A 21,343-nucleotide genomic window follows, 5' to 3' on the forward strand; every position below is an offset into this window, starting at 1 on the left:
ACGAGAAAACATACAAATAGCTCCTGGAGTGATTTAACTGGCTCCAAAGTCTACAGCAGGGGTCTCAAGCACGGGGCCAGCGGGCCGCATGCGTCCCCTGAGGCTGTCCTATGTGGCCCGCAAGTATAGGCTCTGCTCCGGGACTCTGTGGCATTCCCTGAAATTGCTGTCCATATATGGACACGCGATGTCTGGGGCTTCCCCAGAGCCAGAGTCCCGGGCAGAGCGCTAGTGTAGGCATATGGACAGCAATGTCTAGGGCTTCCTCAGAGCTGGAGCCCCGGGCAGAGCACTAATATAGGCTCTGCTCCAGGACTCTGGGAAAGCCTCTGGCTTCTCCAGAGCCGAGTCCCAGAGCAGAGCGCTAGAAGCGCTCTGCCCGGGACTCCGGCTCTGGGGTTGCACCTGACATCACTGTGCATATATGGACAGTGATGTCAGGAGCAGAGCTGGAATCCCAGGCAAAGTGCTAGAAGCGGCTTTGCTCCGGGACTCCGGCTCTAGGCAAGCCCATGACATCACTGTCCATACATGGACACTGATGTCAGTGGCATCCCCAGAGTTCCGGAGCAGAGCCTATACTACTGCTGCGCTCTTGGACACCGGCTATGAGGTTGCCCCTGACATCACGTTCCGGTCCAGGAGGATCCCCTGACGTCACTGTATATGGACAGTGACGTCCGGGGCTCCTCCAGCAGAGGAATCCTTTGGCTAGGGATTCCACTCCTAGAGGGAGCCCCGATGGAGCGATCTACTGGGGGTGTGTGTGTGGCACTATCTACAAGGGGGGTGTGTGGCAGCATCTGCAGAGGGCACTGTGGCAGCATCTGCAGAGGGCACTGTGGCAGCATCTGCAGAGGGCACTGTGGCAGCATCTGCAGAGGGCACTGGCAGCATCTGAAGAGGGCACTGTGGCAGCATCTACAGAGGGCATTGTGAAATTGTCTACAGAGGGCACTGTGGAATTATCTACAGAGGACACTGTGGCATTATCTAGGGGTGTGTGGCATTATCTACAGGGGGCATTGTGGTATTATCTACAGAGGGCACTGTGCCATTATCTAAAGAGGGCACTGTGGCATTATCTATAGAGGAGTCTCTAAAAAGGGGCTGCCCAATCTTGACATTTGTGTGTCTGCCAAACGCTGCCAACTGAGCAGCCGGACTGCACTTAGCGACACTTAGGCCTCATGCACACAGCCGTGCCCGTAATCACAGCCCGCGATTGCGGGCATGGCCGGATGGCCGTGCGGCTCATTTTCATGCCGTGCTCCCATTTGGTATGGGAGCATGGCTTGTAAAATCCGAAAAGTAGGACATGCTCCATATTTCCTGGCACGGTTCTACGGCATGGACACCTTTCCGTAGCGCTACGGAAATGTGTCCGCAGCCAATAGAACCGGTTGGGTCCATAATTGCGGTTCGCAATTGCAGAGTTTTTTTACGGTCATGTGCATGGGGCCTTAAACTGGAACACTGGATTGTTAAAATAAGCACGTCGAGTAAACTCTCAAATTTCCATTATACTTAAACCTAGTGGTATTATTATAGTAATATAGTATTGTTATAGTAATGTAGTATTATTGTTTTAGTAATGTAGTATTATAGTAATGTAGTATTATTATAGTAATATAGTATTGATGTTTTAGTAATGTAGTATTATTATAGTAATGTAGTATTATAGTGATGTAGTATTGTTATAGTAATGTAGTATTATAGTGATGTAGTATTGTTATAGTAATGTAGTATTGTTATAGTAATGTAGTATTATTATTGTAATGTAGTATTATAGTATTGTTATAGTAATATAGTATTGTTGTTTTAGTAATGTAGTATTGTTATAGTAATGTAGTATTATTATAGTAATGTAGTATTATTATAGTAATGTAGTATTATTATAGTAGTTCAAATAACTAATTGATTAACAATAATTTTGTATTGTATCAAAGTTGAAAGTAATGCGGCCCGTCAACTTCTCATTTTTTCTATATGTGGCCCACTTACCCAGCTGAGTTTGAGACCCCTGGTCTACAGTAATATGTGCAGCTCACCTCTACATAGTGTTTTTGCTTCCTTCTCATACCGTATAACTAGAGGAGTTTTCTAGATTAGAAAGCCATTCTTTAAATAGACTATTAGAGAATTCTCAGTTCATTCAGTGGGTCCGTGGGCTGAACCTCCATCAATTACCTGAGTGGAGGACGGCTACAAAGAGCATATCTCTCTCTCTCTCTCTGTCTCTCTCTGTCTCTGTCTCTCTGTCTCTCTCACCCAGCACGTCCTTGTATTACATGATCATCCGATTGATTTCTATGAGGACTGTGTAATGCTTTATTTCTTCTATGGTAGTGCTGCAGGGAATTGGACACTTGCTGTTAGGTTCCCCCACTGATTACTGCGGATTTCTGTAAGTCCCACTCAGGGGCGTAGCTAAAGACTCATGGGCCCGGGTGCAAGAATTCAGCTTGGGCCTCCCCAACACCACCATCATCAGACCCCTGCGCACGCCTATGCCCAGACGCCTTGCCCAACAGCCCCCATAGTATAATGCCCCCACACAGTATAATGCTCCCATAGCTGCCCCCACACAATATAATACCCCCCATAACAGCCCCATGCCCCCCCCCCCACAATATCAGCCCCCCATACAGTATAATGCCCCATATGTGCATAATGGAAAAATAGCATAATTACTTACCTATCCCAGTTCCCACGTCGGGTGGAGGATCCTTCGCCTCCTCCGGTGTGTGCTATGAGTGACTCGGCGCAGACAGGCGTGATGATGTCGCTACATCCCGCCAGCCTGCGTCGAGCCGCTCAGGCGGTGGAGAGAGGAGGGGGGGCTGTAATTTAATGGGCCCTCCCTCTCCACCGCAAACAGCACAATACAACACAATACATTACAAGGCAACACAATACATTACAATACAACACAATACATTACAATACAGACTCTGCAGCTCACCTGGAGTCCTCCGCACCGACTCTTCCGCTGCACTGACTGGAAGACGTGTCACGTGACAACACGGTCACATGGTACACTAAGTGCACCATGTGACCGTAACCAGGAAGTGCCGGCTTCACGGCACAGAAAATTAATTTAAACAAGCCTGCTGTATGGCAACGGGGGCCCGTGGGCCCCCCAGGCTTAGAGGCCCGGTCGCAACTGCGACCGCTGCGACCCCTATAGCTACGCCACTGGTCCCACTAGTGGACACCTTGGAAACCTGGGACCCTTCTAACAAAAAGGGATTATAAAAAGCGGACAGTTTTAGAAAATGTTTTGTATCTATATAATAATAACAATACTACTACCACTACTACTACTACTATTAATTACATAGGTGTGCATGGTGTATTTCATTAGCATGTGCTTTTAGGATAATAAATTACAATCTTTCTTTTCACTGAAACATTTTAATCTGGGAAAATTTAGGCTGGCCATATATTTTAGATAGCTGTCAGCCAAACACTTGTTCGGCTGACAGCTATTCCTCCCGACTCCCCCATACACATGCATGCTCAGCTTGGCTGAGCGTGCATGTGTTCTCTGGGAGAATGCCGCTGCCAGACTCCTCTGGTAGCGGCTTATCTAATAATGAACAAACGGATCGAGCATGTTGAAATTGAACATGCCGACCCTCTTCTCCCATGACATCTGCCGTTAGGGGAGAGTCGTGATGCTGCCGTACACATTAATGGCTCTTGCACATGACCGTGTGTGCCGCCTGAGTCCCATCCGTTATCCGTGGAAAGATAGGACATGTTCTATCTTTCCACGGATCAGAGAGTTGGTCCGTTTTCACAGACCCGATTCACCCACTGAAGTGAATAGGTCCAGGAAAACTATCGGGTGCCACTCGGATGCTGTGAAAAACTGGTACGCGGACGTGTGCAAGAGCCCTAAATCGCTGGTTCGGCCAACATACATGTAATGTGCATGGCCAGCTTTAGATGGTAGGAATTTGACTTTTAATGAGTTTTTGACTTTTTTTTTTGACTAATGAGAATTTTACTTTAAAGCAGCATTTCTGATAAGAGGCTTTGATCCTTGGTTACACAAAGAACACGGGTGACATAATGTTCTCCTCGTGTTCATGTGGGTTTCCTTTGGGTACTCCAGTTTTCTCCCACTTTCAAAAAAAATACCCCCAAAGAACATACAGATAGGTTAATTTAAAATTAAGATTGTGAACCCCAATGGAGACAGTGACCGATGTGACTACATCTGTACAGCGCTATAAATGAATAATAATAAGTAATAAAATCATATGCACAATGGCTAAGCTGTCATGCTGTGTCCTCCGTGATAGAACATTTCTAATCCCGTAACATGGCAATTGCTGCAGAGGAGAGAAATACATCCTGCTGGTCCTCATTCATCATCAGTGCTGTATCGCTTTCATGTATATCATTCAGCACAGTAATAGGCAGCCTTTGACTTTGATTAATGTCATACAGTGGCTTAAGTTAGTCTTCAGATTTGTTCTGAGCTCAAGAAGCAATCGTTTCTTTCCTTGAATGACTCAATTCATAACGCTCTCCATGTGACTGATTGATTACGGGTATGATGTCTTTACCCATTGTAATGATTGACAGGACAAAAGAGGACTCGGGAGAATTGCCCTCTAGATGTATTCTCTACACCATGTAGCTGTCATTACTAGTCAGTCACCAAAGGTGTCAGTGGTAAAGGCATAAAAATAATTAGTACAACGTCGGCTCTACACACAAGGTTAGCCAAGACAAATAAAATCCAGACTGCGATCAAATCATCAATTAAGCGTCATGGCAGCTTCCTACCATGTCTGAACACATTAAGAGTTATGTAAGGCAGGGCAACAAACCGTTGATAGCTCTTTAGACCTATTAAGGTTTTATGTTATGCAGCTGCTATAAACAGGAACATATACTTGGGTATATATGATACTAATAACCCCCACAATTAGCCCCTTAACATAAATGATTAAGATAACATTTGCATCTTTGGTTAAAGCTCAGAGACTTGGAATTATCGAAGCTCCTGCGATGCCCTTATCCAGTGATGGATGGGTTAACGTGAAACAGCGGTCTGTGGCGCAAGGAGACTCTCTACAGCCATGTGTCATATGTAAAGAAGAGTTTAAACTCCACCCACAGGTACAGTATATAAACTCCACCCACAGGTACAGTATATAGTCTACGTCCTATCGCATGGGACAGGGCTTTCAATGCCATTTTTCATGTTAGTACTTTTACCAAAAGGAAGTAAGACTTTGTCATGAAAAAAATGTTGGTGTTTTTTTAAAAAAAATTATGTGACTATTCATGTATAAAAAAAACCTTGAAATATTGCAGTTCTCACACTGGCCACTAGAGCAGTCACAATAAGAAGATATTTCCTGTTCTCTGCAGCTCTCTTGTCAGCTTTGCTTTATATACAGGCACAGGATAAGGAGAATCACCTCATTATCATTAGAGGTGGGCAAGTTAATGACACCTCTATTGTATTACTGGAGGCCTAGATAAAGTAGGATAGCGACACTATACACAGAGATAGGACTCTGTATGCACATCCCCTGGTCTCTGGGGAGGGGGCTGTACTGCATCACTTCCTGGAGACTAAAAATATGAGATTTCTCTGTCAATTGACTCCTATTCATTTTTGCTGCCATAAAGCGCTCCCACCCTGCTGTACTGATGACTCGGGAAGGAAGTGTGCATCTCCCATATGTTTACCTTTTACAAATAAAATGTAAAAAGCTACAACATTTACAAACACGATCAAACACATAATTTATAATTCATAGACTGAAAAGCTATGTACACCTTTGTAGGCAATTAAAAATAAATAAATGTATGGTTTAGATGCTTACAAACATTTTTTGAATTTACTTTAAAGGGGTTGTCTGGTCATGGGGCGTTTTTTTTATGCAGATGACCTATCAACAAGATAGGTCATCAGTATATGATCGGTGGGGGTCCAAGACCCAGACCCCGCACCAATCAGCTGTTCTGGTGCCATAAGTTATGTAGTGTTCAGAGCCAGAAGCAGATGGCTCCGGTCACAGTATAGCTGCAGTACTGCAGCTCTGCTCCTATTCAAGTGAATAGAAGCAGAGCTGTAGTAACTCAGCACGGCCTCTGTACAGTGTACAGAGTTTTTTGCTTCCGGCGCTGACCACTGCATAATTTACGGTGCCGGAGGCAGCGGTAACAGCTTATCATGCGGAGACCAGGTGCCGGACCCCGCCGATCATATACTGAATACTGATGACCTACCCTGTGGATAGGTCATCAGTATGAAAAACTGCCCCATGACCAGACAACCCCTTCAATTAAGATTTATTTTTTGTTTTTAGGATACAGCTTCCATGTATCCTATCTATCTATCTATCTATCTATATATATATATATATATATATATATATATATATACACTGTATTGTTTGCTAGATTCAGTTCACCTGAAGTGACGGCTCAGCTGAGAGCAGGTCCTGTGTGTGTCTAGTACACAGGACCACCATAAAAACGATCACATCTAAGTACTAAATTTATTCACTACCAGAGACAGCACATTGGTGAGGATTTGGCATGGGATTCAGAGTGGTATAAACACAGGTGTCCTCTGTACAATCTGCTTAAAGAAATCCATGTACAGTATTTTCTGGATTCTGAAATGCAATAAGAATAAAACCTAGTAGGAATGCTATCCTAGCTTTGTACCATTTGTTTTCTATATACTTTTACATTGATAAGTGTCCGCACTGCTTGTTTTACAGGTCCTGCTTTCATGTTCTCACGTATTTCACAGGGTAAGTGGAATATTTTTATATGATATTTCTGACCAGAGTTCATTATTAAGGACACTTGCGTTGTTTTTAGCCCTTACGTAGGAAAATCTGTGAAAAAAATCTGTGGTCAGTGTGAATGATCTTATATAGCTTGAAAGAAATGAAGGATTAACCCTGTTATCCAGGAATATTAAAGTCAATTCCGCTGATGGAAGTCCATTACTTCAACATCTGAGCGCATGGTGGCTTTCTAGACTATCAGACATTTGTAGTACCAATGCTAATGAAAGCCCACGTATTTAGATGTGACATATGACTGCAGAGACGTTTCTAACCGTCTCTGCAGATGGACGGAAATCCTGCAGGTGAGGAAAGTTCACTTTTAGAGACAACCAGACCCTCTAGAGAAAACAGAGAAGGTTTATTACTGTCTCCTACTGCATGATCGCTGAACAGAGTTTAAGAAACCGCACTGCCACTTACTGATTCAGTCCCAGCGATCACATAACAAACCATGTTATCCCCGTCTAGCTGCTGGGTTTTGAGAGAAGACCCTGTATTTTCTTCTGTAACTGGGGCTAATATGTTAACAGCAATGACATAAATGACTGTAAAGTTAAAATGTCCCCCCTCTTGCGACCTTTTGGGGGCACAGTGTGTAAAACAAAAAAAAGGCATTAAAGACATAGAACGCCACTGCTAGCCAAAACGACATCAGATGCCCCGCCTGACTAACCAAAACTATACATCCCCTATATCAAAATGATTGTAACGGAAAGGGGCACACTTTGAAAATATATTTTCTGGTCACTTTGTGCTATTAAAAAAATGTGTACAACATTTTTCCCTGATTACTGATATACTGATTACTCCCCTGATTTTGCGTCTTTTTAGATTGTGTTAACAGTTATAGCTTCCAAACACACATTAACTAAAAAAAAAAGCAAAAATGTGCCTGGTCATTAACAGGGGAAAGTAGCCTGGTCCGGAACTGGTTAATTTTTCTCTGAAGGTAAATTTTGTGTCTGTAAGAATACATTGTAGTAGCCTTGTATGCAGGTGTAAGAAAAAAGTAACATTGAAAATATATTTCTCTCCAGATATGTTTGGAAGCATATGAGAAATTCACGGGAAGAAAAACATGCCCAATGTGTAGAAGGAATCAGTATCAGACCAGAGTAATACACGATGCGGCTCACCTGTTCAGGGCAAAATGTGCCACCAGGTAATGCCGCGTTCACACACCAGTTATCATTTATATTCTTATATGTGCCACCAGGTAATGGCGCGTTCACACACCAGTTATCATTTATATTCTTATATGTGCCACCAGGTAATGCCGTGTTCACACACGAGTTATCATTTATATTCTTATATGTGCCACCAAGTAATGCCGCGTTCACACACCAGTTATCATTTATATTCTTACATGTGCCACCAGGTAATGGCGCGTTCACACACCAGTTATCATTTATATTCTTATATGTGCCACCAAGTAATGCCGTGTTCACACACGAGTTATCATTTATATTCTTATATGTGCCACCAGGTAGTGCCGCGTTCACACACCAGTTATCATTTATATTCTTATATGTGCCACCAAGTAATGCCGTGTTCACACACGAGTTATTTATATTCTTATATGTGCCACCAGGTAGTGCCGTGTTCACACACGAGTTATCATTTATATTCTTATATGTGCCACCAGGTAGTGCCGCGTTCACACACCAGTTATCATTTATATTCTTATATGTGCCACCACGTAATGCCGCGTTCACACACCAGTTATCATTTATATTCTTACATGTGCCACCAGGTAATGCCGCGTTCACACACCAGTTATCATTTATATTCTTATACATTTTATAATGAATCCAAAAAATGCTTCATGCTGTCATGGGCTGTGTTTAGAAACTGGCCTTTCTAGTAGATTTGTCCCTTCTGGACAACCCCTCCTATAAATGAGGACCCATTTTCATGTGCTACAGCATTGGAGCCACTCTTTGCAGCGGTTCTCTGATCCAGCTAAGGGGGTCACGAGGAGAGCCCACCTATGATGTCCAAATGCTTTAATTAATTGGACAACTCCTTTAAGGTCAATGGATTGGAAATCTTATTTACTGCATGTATTAGTTTTTCATTTCCGCGACTTTCCATTTACTTTAATAAATGGGGAAAAAAGGATTTTTAAAGCAGGATTTTTGCTTCATTGACTTGATCTTAGTACCTGCACAGTGATGGCTTCGATTCCAAGGGAGGAAAAACAAAACTTCCTGTGCAGAATTAATTATTATGGATATCCACAAATTTGTACAATAATAATTTTCATTTAGCATTAATGGGACCTGATGGTTGCTGCATTATTACATATTCTGGATTATTGGATAATCATAGAAAAGTATATAAAAGGTAAGGCTAGTGAGCCTCGAGGAAGACAAAATAAAATGCCACTATGCCTTATCTCCAGTCATATGTGGACATATCAATATTTCATCTTTATTCAAAAAGTAAATGAAGATAAAAGTAATGTAGTTGAACAATATTGACCTGTCCATATACAGTGGAGGAAATAAGTATTTGATCCCTTGCTGATTTTGTAAGTTTGCCCACTGTCAAAGTCATGAACAGTCTAGAATTTTTAGGCTAGTTTAATTTTACCAGTGAGAGATAGATTATATATAAAAAAAAAAAGAAGAAAATCACATAGTCAAAATTATATATATTTATTTGCATTGTGCACAGAGAAATAAGTATTTGATCCCCTACCAACCATTTAGGCGGGATTCACACGACCGGGTCGTTCCCGAGCCCGAGTGTCGGCCGGTAAAATCGGCCATTTTGCCCGGCCGGTTTGCATAAAGTTATGCATCCGTGCCGGGCCGGGCAGATCCGGACAGTGACATCAGCGGCAGCTCCTGAAGGGGAATCCCCATGTGTTCGGGGATTCCGCTTCAGGAGTTTCCCCTGATGTCACTGCCCAGATATGGACAGAGACATCAAGCGCTCTGTCCAGGAGCGGAATCCCCGAAAACACGGGGATTCCGCTCCTTCAAGGAGCTAAAGTGCGGCTAGCACATAGCAGAGCGGGGAGATACCTCCCTGCTCTGCTATAGTGGCGTCGCTACAGTAGTAGCAGCCGCAGCAGCTGCTGCTACTACTACTACTAGCGGCGCCATCGAAGGTGTCGCCGAGCCAGGGTGCTTTTAACAAGCAGGGGAAGGGAGCCAGCGCAGCGCTCCCTCCACCTGCTGTACACCCCGGCCCTGCAACACAGTGTACAGCGATGCCATTCGTCAGAATGGCATCAACTCCTCCTCCTCACATGCAGTCTGCGCTGTGAGGAGGAGGAGATAGAGCGCAAGCGCCGGGAAACCCGGCCATCACTCGGAACACATTCCGGTGATGGCCGTGTAATACCCGGCCCCATAGACTTCTATGGGAGCTGGGCGGCCGGGTGCCCGGGCAAAGATAGAGCATGTCCTATTTTTTGACGGCCGGATTTTCCGGCCGTCAAAAAATCGGTCGTGTGAATAGCCCCATTAGGGGTCTATCATTCCTAATGTAGCCGGGTGCCGGCCGATTTATGAACGGCCGGCACCCGGCCGGGAAACCCTGCCGTGTGAATGAGGCCTAAGAGTTCAGCCTCCTCCAGACCAGTTACACGCTCCAAATCAACTTGGTGCCTGCATTAACGACAGCTGTCTTACATGGTCACCAGTATAAAAGACTCCTGTCCACATACTCAATTAATCAGTCTGACTCTAACCTCTACAACATGGGCAAGACCAAAGAGCTTTCTAAGGATGTCAGGGACAAGATCATAGACCTGCACAAGGCTGGAATGGGCTACAAAACCATAAGTAAGACGCTGGGTGAGAAGGAGACAACTGTTGGTGCAATAGTAAGAAAATGGAAGACATACAAAATGACTGTCAATCGACATCAATCTGGGGCTCCATGCAAAATCTCGCCTCGTGGGGTATCCTTGATCCTGAGGAAGGTGAGAGCTCAGCCGAAAACTACACGGGGGGAACTTGTTAATGATCTCAAGGCAGCTGGGACCACAGTCACCAAGAAAACCATTGGTAACACATTACTCCGTAATGGATTAAAATCCTGCAGTGCCCGCAAGGTCCCCATGCTCAAGAAGGCACATGTACAGGCCCGTCTGAAGTTTGCAAATGAACATCTGGATGATTCTGAGAGTGATTGGGAGAAGGTGCTGTGGTCAGATGAGACTAAAATTGAGCTCTTTGGCATTAACTCAACTCGCCGTTTTTGGAGGAAGAGAAATGCTGCCTATGACCCAAAGAACACCGTCCCCACTGTCAAGCATGGAGGTGGAAACATTATGTTTTGGTGGTGTTTCTCTGCTAAGGGCACAGGACTACTTCACCGCATCAATGGGAGAATGGATGGAGCCATGTACCGTCAAATCCTGAGTGACAACCTCCTTCCCTCCACCAGGACATTAAAAATGGCTCGTGGCTGGGTCTTCCAGCACGACAATGACCCGAAACATACAGCCAAGGCAACAAAGGAGTGGCTCAAAAAGAAGCACATTAAGGTCATGGAGTGGCCTAGCCAGTCTCCGGACCTTAATCCCATCGAAAACTTATGGAGGGAGCTGAAGATCCGAGTTGCCAAGCGACAGCCTCAAAATCTTAATGATTTACAGATGATCTGCAAAGAGGAGTGGGCCAAAATTCCATCTAACATGTGTGCAAACCTCATCATCAACTACTAAAAACGTGTGACTGCTGTGCTTGCCAACAAGGGTTTTGCCACCAAGTATTAAGTCTTGTTTGCCAAAGGGATCAAATACTTATTTTCCTGTGCACAATGCAAATAAATATATATAATTTTGACAATGTGATTTTCTTTTTTTTTTTTTATATATAATCTATCTCTCACTGGTAAAATTAACCTAGCCTAAAAATTCTAGACTGTTCATGTCTTTGACAGTCGGCAAACTTACAAAATCAGCAAGGGATCAAGTACTTATTTCCTTCACTGTATGTTAAAAAAAAGAAAACTTTACATGAGGCGTCTTTACTTTTTTAATTGACTGTGAATCTCTCGGTCAGTCTTGAGAAAGAAGAAGGGTAAGGCCCCAAAATGTGGGATTGACATGGGCCGCGATGCGTCTGTCAGCTGCGCTGGCTCGGTTAGCAAAATGCTCGTTAATGGCGATTCGTTGTTGCGGGTAACATGGCTGTTTACCTGTAGAATCGTACAGCCTTTAATGAATACACCCATTACGATTTTACCCGCAACAACGTGCGTGCATTAACAAGCAATTTACCAACCGAGCCGCACAGGCTCGCCGGCATCGATGCCGATCAATGGGGTCTTACACAAAGTCTTGTGAAGTTCAATCATTTAGTTGAAGCAAGTAACAAGTGATCAAGATGTCTGTATTATCAGATGCTGAATTAAAGGCATTTCACTGTAGTAATATTTACGTGCAGAATCAGAGCTCTGTAGGGGCAGTTCCTTGTTTTTCCAGAATGTGAGGTTATAAAGATGCACACAAAATAATTGTAATCGATAATGATAAATATTTAATAACCTTTTCAATTCTTTATTCCTCAGGATACAAGCTTGCTGGAGGGGATACATAGTACGGAAATGGTACAAACACTTACGTCAAACAACACCTCCCAAAGACCCCAAGTTACGGAAAAAATTCTTTGAGGAGAAGGTACACGTTTGTTTTATCCAACAGGGGAAAAAAAAAAGACATGGACTGCACATTCATTTTATATACATTGATCTATTGCTGCGAAGCAAAATTTACAAACCTGAACATAATAATCATTATAGATCTTTATATATTCTGCTGATAACTGATGTAATAATCCAGATAGATCGCCCTGTACCTCAATCATTTCAGGATTGCTTGTAAAAATGGGTTTTTAAAGGGATCCTGTCATCAACATCTTACCTGTTAAACTCGCCTGACCCCTCAATGGCCGCAGCTGTCCAGAGTTCATTCCTGTTCTCTTCTTTCCTGAAGTCCTCCTCTGTCAGTAAATATAGTCGTTTAAACTTTTCCCGCCTTTTATGGTAATTATTTTTCCCTCTGGGATGCAGCTTCTTAACCACGCCCACTGCCACCACCTGTCCGGCCCTGACTGGCTAAGGAGCTATCAATCAAAAAGAAGGAGGTGGAGTCCACTCTGAGACGCTGGAGGAATGAAAATCTGACTCTTTTCAGATGAAGATCTGACTCTTTTCTGCTCATTTGCATACGGCGTGGGACCACTGAAAAACGGAATACTAAAGCTACAGAGCTTACTTACAACATATTTATAGCTTAGATGACAATGATTTTTCACCCACTTTCACCAGGTATTGCTGGCTTTATAGCTAAAATGCTGGTGACAGGATCCCTTTAAATATTTTTCGGGACAGGGTATCACCTGAAATTCGTTCATGTAGTAAGTGCCACGTGTCAATTGCCAAATGAATAGTCATTCAGTTAGTATAGTAGGGATTGAGAGATAGATGGATTGAGAGTTAGATGGATTGAGAGATAGATAGATTGAGAGATAGATTGAGAGATAGATAGATAGATTGAGAGATAGATAGATAGATAGATAGATAGATAGATAGATAGATAGATAGATAGATAGATAGATAGATAGATAGATAGATAGAGAGATAGAGAGATAGATTGAGAGATAGATAGATAGATTGAGAGATAGATAGATTGAGCGATAGATAGATAGATAGATATAATGATCGCTAGATAGATAGATAATGATATATAGATATGAGATAGTTAGATATGAGATAGATAGATAGATATGAGATAGATAGATAGATAGATAGATAGATAGATAGATAGATAGATAGATAGATAGATAGATAGATAGATAGATAGATATGAGATAGATAGATAGGTAGATAATGAGAGAGATGTGAGATATAGATGTTGGATAGATAGAATGTAATGACTTTGATTACAGAATTATTTTAAGGCTCTGATTTAATTAGGGAGCCATTAGACCTACAGCAATGTAATATATAATAAGAAGTCATAAAAACATTCTGTCCTTAAACTTTATTTCCTATTTTTCAGATGAGTTTCTTGTTCTTGAGCTGGGGATCCGGGAGGGGAATCACAGTCTTGTACTGGTTTCTGGGTTGCCATGTTTCTGTTGATTGTGTCCAGGACATGAACTGAGAATGATATGTTTATTACACGTCTGACAGAGTCCCAGTAGTTTTACTAAGATCTAAGAGTCCCTAAAAGGTCACAGCAACTATCTCATTTATGTCAATATCCACAATCTGTGTGTACAGAACGCAAACTGTTACCTAGAATGTAGCCGCTGGAGCTGCAGCCGCTTTGATCCTTACCTATAAACCGTGCTTGCATAAGCCATTTAATTGAAGCAGCTCATTTTACGGGGGCCAGTAAATCTTTTTCATATGCATTACATTATCTGGAGTAGGATTTAATGCCAGCCCTGCTCTTTATAAGGAGCTAGTTTGGCTGTGAAATAATGTGGAAGGCTGTAGGATTTGTCTCTCCTGCTATGAGATTTCCCCAAATGTTTTAATTTAAATCTCACCAAACACTGGGCCGGTCACGGGGTTTACTTATTGACCAGGACAGGGCAAACATTCTGCTGTCAGCTCGCCCTGGCTCCAAGCAGCGGGCAGGAGGATATTAACCCTGTAATGGCTTATCACTGACTCATTGATGTGCAGTAAATTCCAGGCCTTTTCATTTTACTTTTCAAGATTGCAATAAGTCAACACATTAGTAAGCAATTTGCTGACATTAAGATGGATTACGTGAAGAAAAAAAAAAGTCCTCAGAGTGCAGAAAGTTCACTGGGCGTCCTTCGTCTTTTTTTTTTTTTTATCTCTGTATATACTTTTTTCCAGACATTTGTATTTTCCTTTCTCTACATTAGCTAATTTCGGCATTGTGGATCTGTTAACACGTCTTTGTTGCCCTGTTGGCTGTGTGGAGAATAAAAACCAGTTACAGGTGATCACTTCTTTGTTGCATTTTTGTGTATACTCTGTTTTTTAATGCAAGGAGGTTTAAAAATTGGCACAGGAGCATTTAACCTTTTTGCTGCCATTGGAGTGATGTATGAACTTTTCACTTACATCACTTCAGATTGAGGAGTCATAAAGTGCGACTTTTTTTTTTCTACATTTTCTCCATTACTTTTTTACAGGTGTCTTCCATGTTGGATAATATGGCGTAGGTTACACTAGTGTTTATAAATGTTGCCCACTGTGACTTATTCAACAAATTTGAACAATGCAGGGTCAGGTTCTCCCACCAGGGGGTCCTTTATTAGGCACAAGTTTTGTGGTCCATAAGGTCTAGCAGTATAAAACCCCATTTGAAACGGAATAGTGAAGCTGTTTCAACGCCCTGATTTCTTTCCAGGTTTAATATTGGTCATTTTACAAATAATATGCTCCACTCTCCATAGACTTGTATTGGCAGCGAGCCTGTGTCTGACTCACTCCCTCCTCCTGCCCCCTCTCCATAGACTTGTATTGGCAGGCTGTGACGCCGCGCCCCCCCCCCCCCACTTCCTGTAGTCTGTAACTAGGGATGGATTTTTCTTGACTGCAGGGGGTGGACAGCAGATTAGAGGAAGGGAGACCCCTAGTGGCAGTAACTTCACAGAGAATTTGCATGGATAAAACAACAATATTTTGACAGTAAGTAAATTGATCTATATCAGATATACTATTAGATAATCATAAGTTGTTTGAAAAGTTAGTGTCCATTTAACTGCATTATTAGCAATTCCGTGCTATAGGAAAAACAAAATTGCACCCTTCATCAACACGATTAATTTGATAACCTGCATGGATGCAGAGAATTTCATGTTTCACTGTAGAACTTTAGGCCAACTTTTGTTCTGTTGATACTCTGCAGACAGACAGCTGATGGTTGTACAGGGCAAAAAGCGAAAAATGTAAGGTCTCCAATGGCACTTAAAGAAGCATTTCTGACAATAACATTATGGGATTATTCGGGAATTTCTACTGTGTAGTTCCATCAGAGTCTTACTAGCCCACTACAGAACCAGAGGATCCTCCGATAGGCCCAAGTTCTGAATCAATACTAGACTCCCACAATAAGAGGCCACCCAAGGTTCAGAGGTTCAGCAGAAAACAATCCCATTCGAAATGATCCCTTGCTGCTAAGGACTATTTTTTTTTGGGTTAATCCACAAATTATCCAAAAGGCTTTACTTATTGTATGACATGCGCATATACAATGATAACAACAAAGTCTACAAGACATGCACATTTTCTTCATAGATTGACAGCGGCCCCACAGTCTAAGGCCTCAAGCACACGACCGTATTTTTGTCCACCCGTAAATACTGGCGTAAATACGGGTCCTTGGTCACACGTATTCGACCCATATTGCACCAGTATTTACGGACCCGTGCCCGTAAATACGGGTCCGGTGTCACCCGTATTCCACCCGTATTTACGGGCACGTTTTTGGCTTCAAAATTGGACTGCAGTAATCGGCAGCCCCTTCTCTCTATCAGTGCAGGATAGACAGAAGGGACAGCCCTTTCCGTAATAAAAGTAAAAGAAAATTCATACTTACCCGGCCGTTGTCTTGGTGACGCGTCCCTCTCTTGACATCCAGTCCGACCCCCCTGGATGACGCGGCAGTCCATGTGACCGCTGCAGCCAGTGATTGGCTGCAGCAGTCACATGGGCTGCAACGTCATCCCAGGAGGCTGGACTGGAGGAAGAAGCAGTGATTTCTGGGTAAGTATGAAGGTCTTTTTTTTTTTTTTTTTTTTTACAACTTTATCTATATTGTGATCGGTAGCCACTGTCCAGGGTGCTGAAAGAGTTACTGCCGATCGTTTAACTCTTTCAGCACCCTGGACAGTGACTATTTACTGACGTCGCCTAGCAAAGCTCCCGTAATTTCGGGCGCACACACATAGTTACCCGTAATTACGGGAGCCCCATAGACTTCTATGGGCTGCCCGTGCCGTAATTACGGCCTGAAATAGGACATGTTCTATCTTTTTCAATGGCACGGGCACCTTCCCGTAAGCATACGGGGAGGTACCTGTGGCCAATAGAAGTCTATGGGCCCGTAATTACGGGAGTTTTTATGGTCGTGTGCATGGGGCCTAACACTTAATTCTTTTACATATCAGTTAAAGGAGACCTAAAATTTAAATAGCTCCTTTCACGCTGAGATATGATTGCTTGAAGTTATAGTCCCAGAGGTTGAGGCTGCACTACTGAGAGATTCTGATGGCATTTCCTGTTCACCATATACAACAATAACTACTATCTACCAGGCTTGAATTAATGTAATTAGTGAATTGGATTTACACAAGGACTGCATCTGACAGGAAACAGGAAATGTCCTTAGAATATCTCAGTAGTGCAGCCTCAGGCTTTGGGCCTGTAAATTAGAAAACGATCATAAATCAGCATGAAAGGGGCTTTCCATATTTTCTTCTTGTATGTCTATTTAAGTGATATATAAGGGAACTATAAAATAGGTGTTCCCGAATAATCCCATAATATTAGCAGAAATGCTTCCCACCTTACATTTCTTCTGGAAGGTCTCCTGTAAAGTGCTTCGGACCTATAACTCCACTATATAATATATATATATATATATATATATATTTATATCCAAAAAAGAGAACGTGACGCAGCACTCAAATAAAGTGAATTTATTCATCCAACATGGAACCACAACGTTTCACCTCCTCTATGAAGGCATTTTCAAGTGGAAAATGAAAATGCCTTCATAGAGGAGGTGAAACGTTGTGTTCCCATGTTGGATGAATAAATTCACTTTATTTGAGTGCTGCTTCACGTTCTCTTTTTTGGATATCTAACACATAAGGAGAGGTCACTCCTTTATTTTTGAAGCTTTGCACCAGCCTAGTCAGGCATTTGTTCACAGTGCTGCTCCAATCCTCTGCTTTTTTTATATTATATATATATATAGCACATTTGCATATACCCTTTTATGGGTTGCACAGTCTTATGCAGATAATTCTTAACAGTTGTTTGTGTTCCATTTCCTCACTGTTTTTAAGATCTATTTTTAAGATCTATGCTTGCTGTCAGTGCATAGAAACTTTCTCGCTTGCATTCAGAAGCTGAAAACCTGCCCTCACCTACTCCTTCATTTACAAAGCTGCAGTTTGCTACAATGTATCAGTGTTCACAATCGTTTGTGCCACGCCCAACAGCACAAATATGTAATCTATTCTGACTGCGTCTACCTCCACTAATACATTGTAACAGACTCAACTGTGTCAGCAGGACTAGGCAGTACAGCAAAATGAATATGATACACTAGAGCCTGAACTGTGGCTATAGTGAGTCGCTGAAAGCTAGCAAGTTACTGTAAAAACGCCGCTAAAAAGACCTGTAAAATAAGCCAACACGCTCAAACAATAAAAAGCAAAAATGGGACACCTAATGACAAGTAGACAGACTACAAAAAATGCTACATGGCATAACAACCCCTGGTGTAATGTACTACATGATGCACACCAGGTGACCTAAAGCAGAGATACTGCCACACTGGGGGAAAGTAATAGACTGGCTACCTGATCATAACGTTTATGCCCCGTGGCTGTGAAGATAACAGGTTAGGTCAAAGGTGGTTTTTCCAGTGGCGCTCTGGTAGTTTGAATGCTCAATCGATGTCTGGGCATGTGGTAGCGGTCCTGTATCAATAGGAAGTAGGTAGGTATTAAGAGAGACCCTCCAGCCGGTAGAGTACTCCCTATACAAACCTAACAAGAGTGTGACGTGACAAGACACCAGTACGGCGACCTTTGAGGGTTCAGAAAACCCAGAACTGCTCCTATGCGTTTTGGTAGGCTACGGTTTTAATTCTTTGAATGTAAACAATGTTTCTATTTGCGGATAGCAAGCCGAGAATAAGAAAATGGTGAGAAATTAGGACACAAATTATGTAAGTAACCAATTATTTTTTTTATTAAAACATAAAACTGGACAACTTTTTTAAGTTGGCAGAGGACTCTCCGCGGGACTAAAAGCCTATTTGCCCTCAGCTGTCAAGAATTTAATTGGCACAAAAATTTGACTAGAGGATATTTGGGTGTCCGGTTCAATTAAAAAAAACGTAACTCTGTTCATGTAACCTAAGAGAACTTTCAACTATAGGGAGTTAGACCCATAATCCTCATGGAACCACATGTGATAACCATTCCCATATTACGACGCGTTAACTGACCTGTTGTCTGCTATAATGAGACTTGTACATAAAAGAACATGTTACATGTAAATAATATTTCATCACCAACTACATTTCTAGCCCTATAGAAAGAGCCCCCATACAGATGAATTGTGGTTAACCAGTGAGGAGACACACCTTTCTCCCCATTCATCTGGATGACATACGTTACAAGTGTAGGGTTGTATAGGTATTTACCTTCAGTAACAAAAGGACTTTTAGCAGAGATAAATTAGAAGCTGAATATGAAAGGCATACGTGACTAGTTAATTGGTTTACATTACTACGTCAATTTATAAAAGCTGTCCAGATCGGTGTCCTTTCTTCATAGAAACACAATACCAGGGCTATAGGCGGCTTGCCGTAATGAGCGCTGCAATTCCCTACTAAGCAAACACTTCTCTAAGCCCTATGACTGCTCATTCCAGCTAATGGAAAGTTTCTATCATTGCTATCTTGACTTTGCTGAAGTTTCGCCTCTTTTTAAGCCGAAATATTTTTGTGAAGTTGAGACCAGAATGTCAGGTTAATTAATTTGCTATCAGGAAATGTTTTCTGCGTGATGAAAAATGCATATTCAAAAAAGTAAGTTGCTCTCAAGGGTTGGAGGAATGATTTATGTGTTGTCTGACTGGATTAAATTGTCACCTCTAAGTAGTAGGAGTCTGATGCTTTTGTGCTGATCGTAAGGCATGATGTACGGTGGTAAAAGTGTCAATGGTTTTCCTGCGTCACTTTCACTATTTCAGTTTCTTACCCTACAAAATTTGAAAATGGAAAAAAGAGGTACAACAACATCCCCCCACCGGGAAAGAAAAAGTTAATTAGCACGTTTGGAGTAAATTCTTTAATATGCCTTTCTTTTTTTTTTTTTTTTAAGCCCAAATGTACTTGAGGGTTAGTCAGATTGTGCGCCTGCCGCACATACCCTCGGGGCTAGCCATATATGCCCCCATACAGTGCCTCAGGTGCTCCCCCAGATTGTCAGCCAAATGTCCCTACAGTTTCTCAGATGTCCCCCAGAGTGCTAGCCACATTATTGTGTCCTTACCATGCTACAGCTAGCCTCAGTGCCTACCTCATGTACCCTCCTCCCGGTCTACTATATACTATTTTGGCACTGATCCTTTTTAAACATTTGGTCTGTGAGCTAAGATTTTGGCAACTTGTGCAGTACAGACAGCATACAGTGCCTTGCGAAAGCATTCACCCTCTTGGTGTCTTTCCTGTTTTGTTGCATCACAAACTGAAATAAAATCTAATTTAAAATTCATTTTTATGTAATCGACTTGACAAAATAGTTTGAATATTACAGCAGAATGGAAAAAAATACCTTGTTTAATAAAAAAGTTTTTTTTTTTTTTTTAAATTAACTGAAAACAGAAAAGTTGTAAGTGCATATGTATTCACTCCCTTTCATATGAAACCCCTAAGTAATGTCTGGTCAAACCAATTAACTTCAGAAGTCACATAATTAGTTGATTAAAGTTCCCCGTGTGTAATCAAAGTGTCACATGATCTGTCACATGATGTCAGTATAAATACCCCTGTTCTGAAAGCCCCGGAGTCTGCAGCACCACTAAGCAACATGAAGGATCTCTCCAAATAGGTCAGAGAAAGTTGTGGAGAAGTCAGGGATGGGTTATAAAAAAAAAAATCTCTCGAACTTTGAACATCCCAAGGAGAACCATTAATTCCATTATGACAAAATGGAAAGAATATGGCAAAACTACAAACCTGACAAGAGAAGGCCGCCCACCAAAACTCACAGACCGAGCAAGGAAGGCATTAGGCCTTATTCACACGACAGAGTCCGAGTGTCGGCTGTTTTCGTCCATTTTTGCATCCGTTCCGGGCCGTGTTGCCGTTTTTAACGGCCGATTTTGACCCATTTTGCATCCGTTTTTTTCCCTGTCCCTTTTAAAATCTAATGACATTTTTGCCACACTTCCCTTTGTAGATAATGCCACACACAGCTCCCTGTAGGTAATGCCACACAGCCCCCTGTAGGGAGTGGCACACAGCCCCCCCCCCTGTAGGTAGTGGCACACAGCCCCCCCCCTGTAGGTAGTGGCACACAGCCCCCCCTGTAGGTAGTGGCACACAGCCCCCCCTGTAGGTAGTGGCACACAGCCCCCCCCTGTAGGTAGTGGCACACAGCCCCCCTCCCTGTAGGTAGTGGCACACAGCCCCCCCCCTGTAGGTAGTGGCACACAGCCCCCCTGTAGGTAGTGGCACACAGCCCCCCCTGTAGGTAGTGGCACACAGCCCCCCCTGTAGGTAGTGGCACACAGTCCCCCCTGTAGGTAGT

The 21,343-nt window shown here is 42.6% G+C and overlaps 1 protein-coding gene across 1 annotated transcript in view; it reads left to right on the forward strand.

The window, feature by feature from the left end:
• The window catches only part of RNF32 (ring finger protein 32), a 43,677-nt gene that overhangs the window by 17,246 nt on the left and 5,088 nt on the right, over positions 1-21,343 (forward strand). Inside the window, exons 4-7 of the mRNA XM_075828701.1 lie at positions 4,997-5,139; positions 6,762-6,794; positions 7,874-7,998; positions 12,369-12,477. Coding sequence (XP_075684816.1) covers positions 4,997-5,139; positions 6,762-6,794; positions 7,874-7,998; positions 12,369-12,477 — 410 coding nt within the window. The remainder of the gene's footprint in view (positions 1-4,996; positions 5,140-6,761; positions 6,795-7,873; positions 7,999-12,368; positions 12,478-21,343) is intronic.

The sequence above is a fragment of the Rhinoderma darwinii genome, chromosome 5 (genome assembly GCF_050947455.1).
Source record: "Rhinoderma darwinii isolate aRhiDar2 chromosome 5, aRhiDar2.hap1, whole genome shotgun sequence".
NCBI classification, from domain to species: domain Eukaryota; kingdom Metazoa; phylum Chordata; class Amphibia; order Anura; family Rhinodermatidae; genus Rhinoderma; species Rhinoderma darwinii.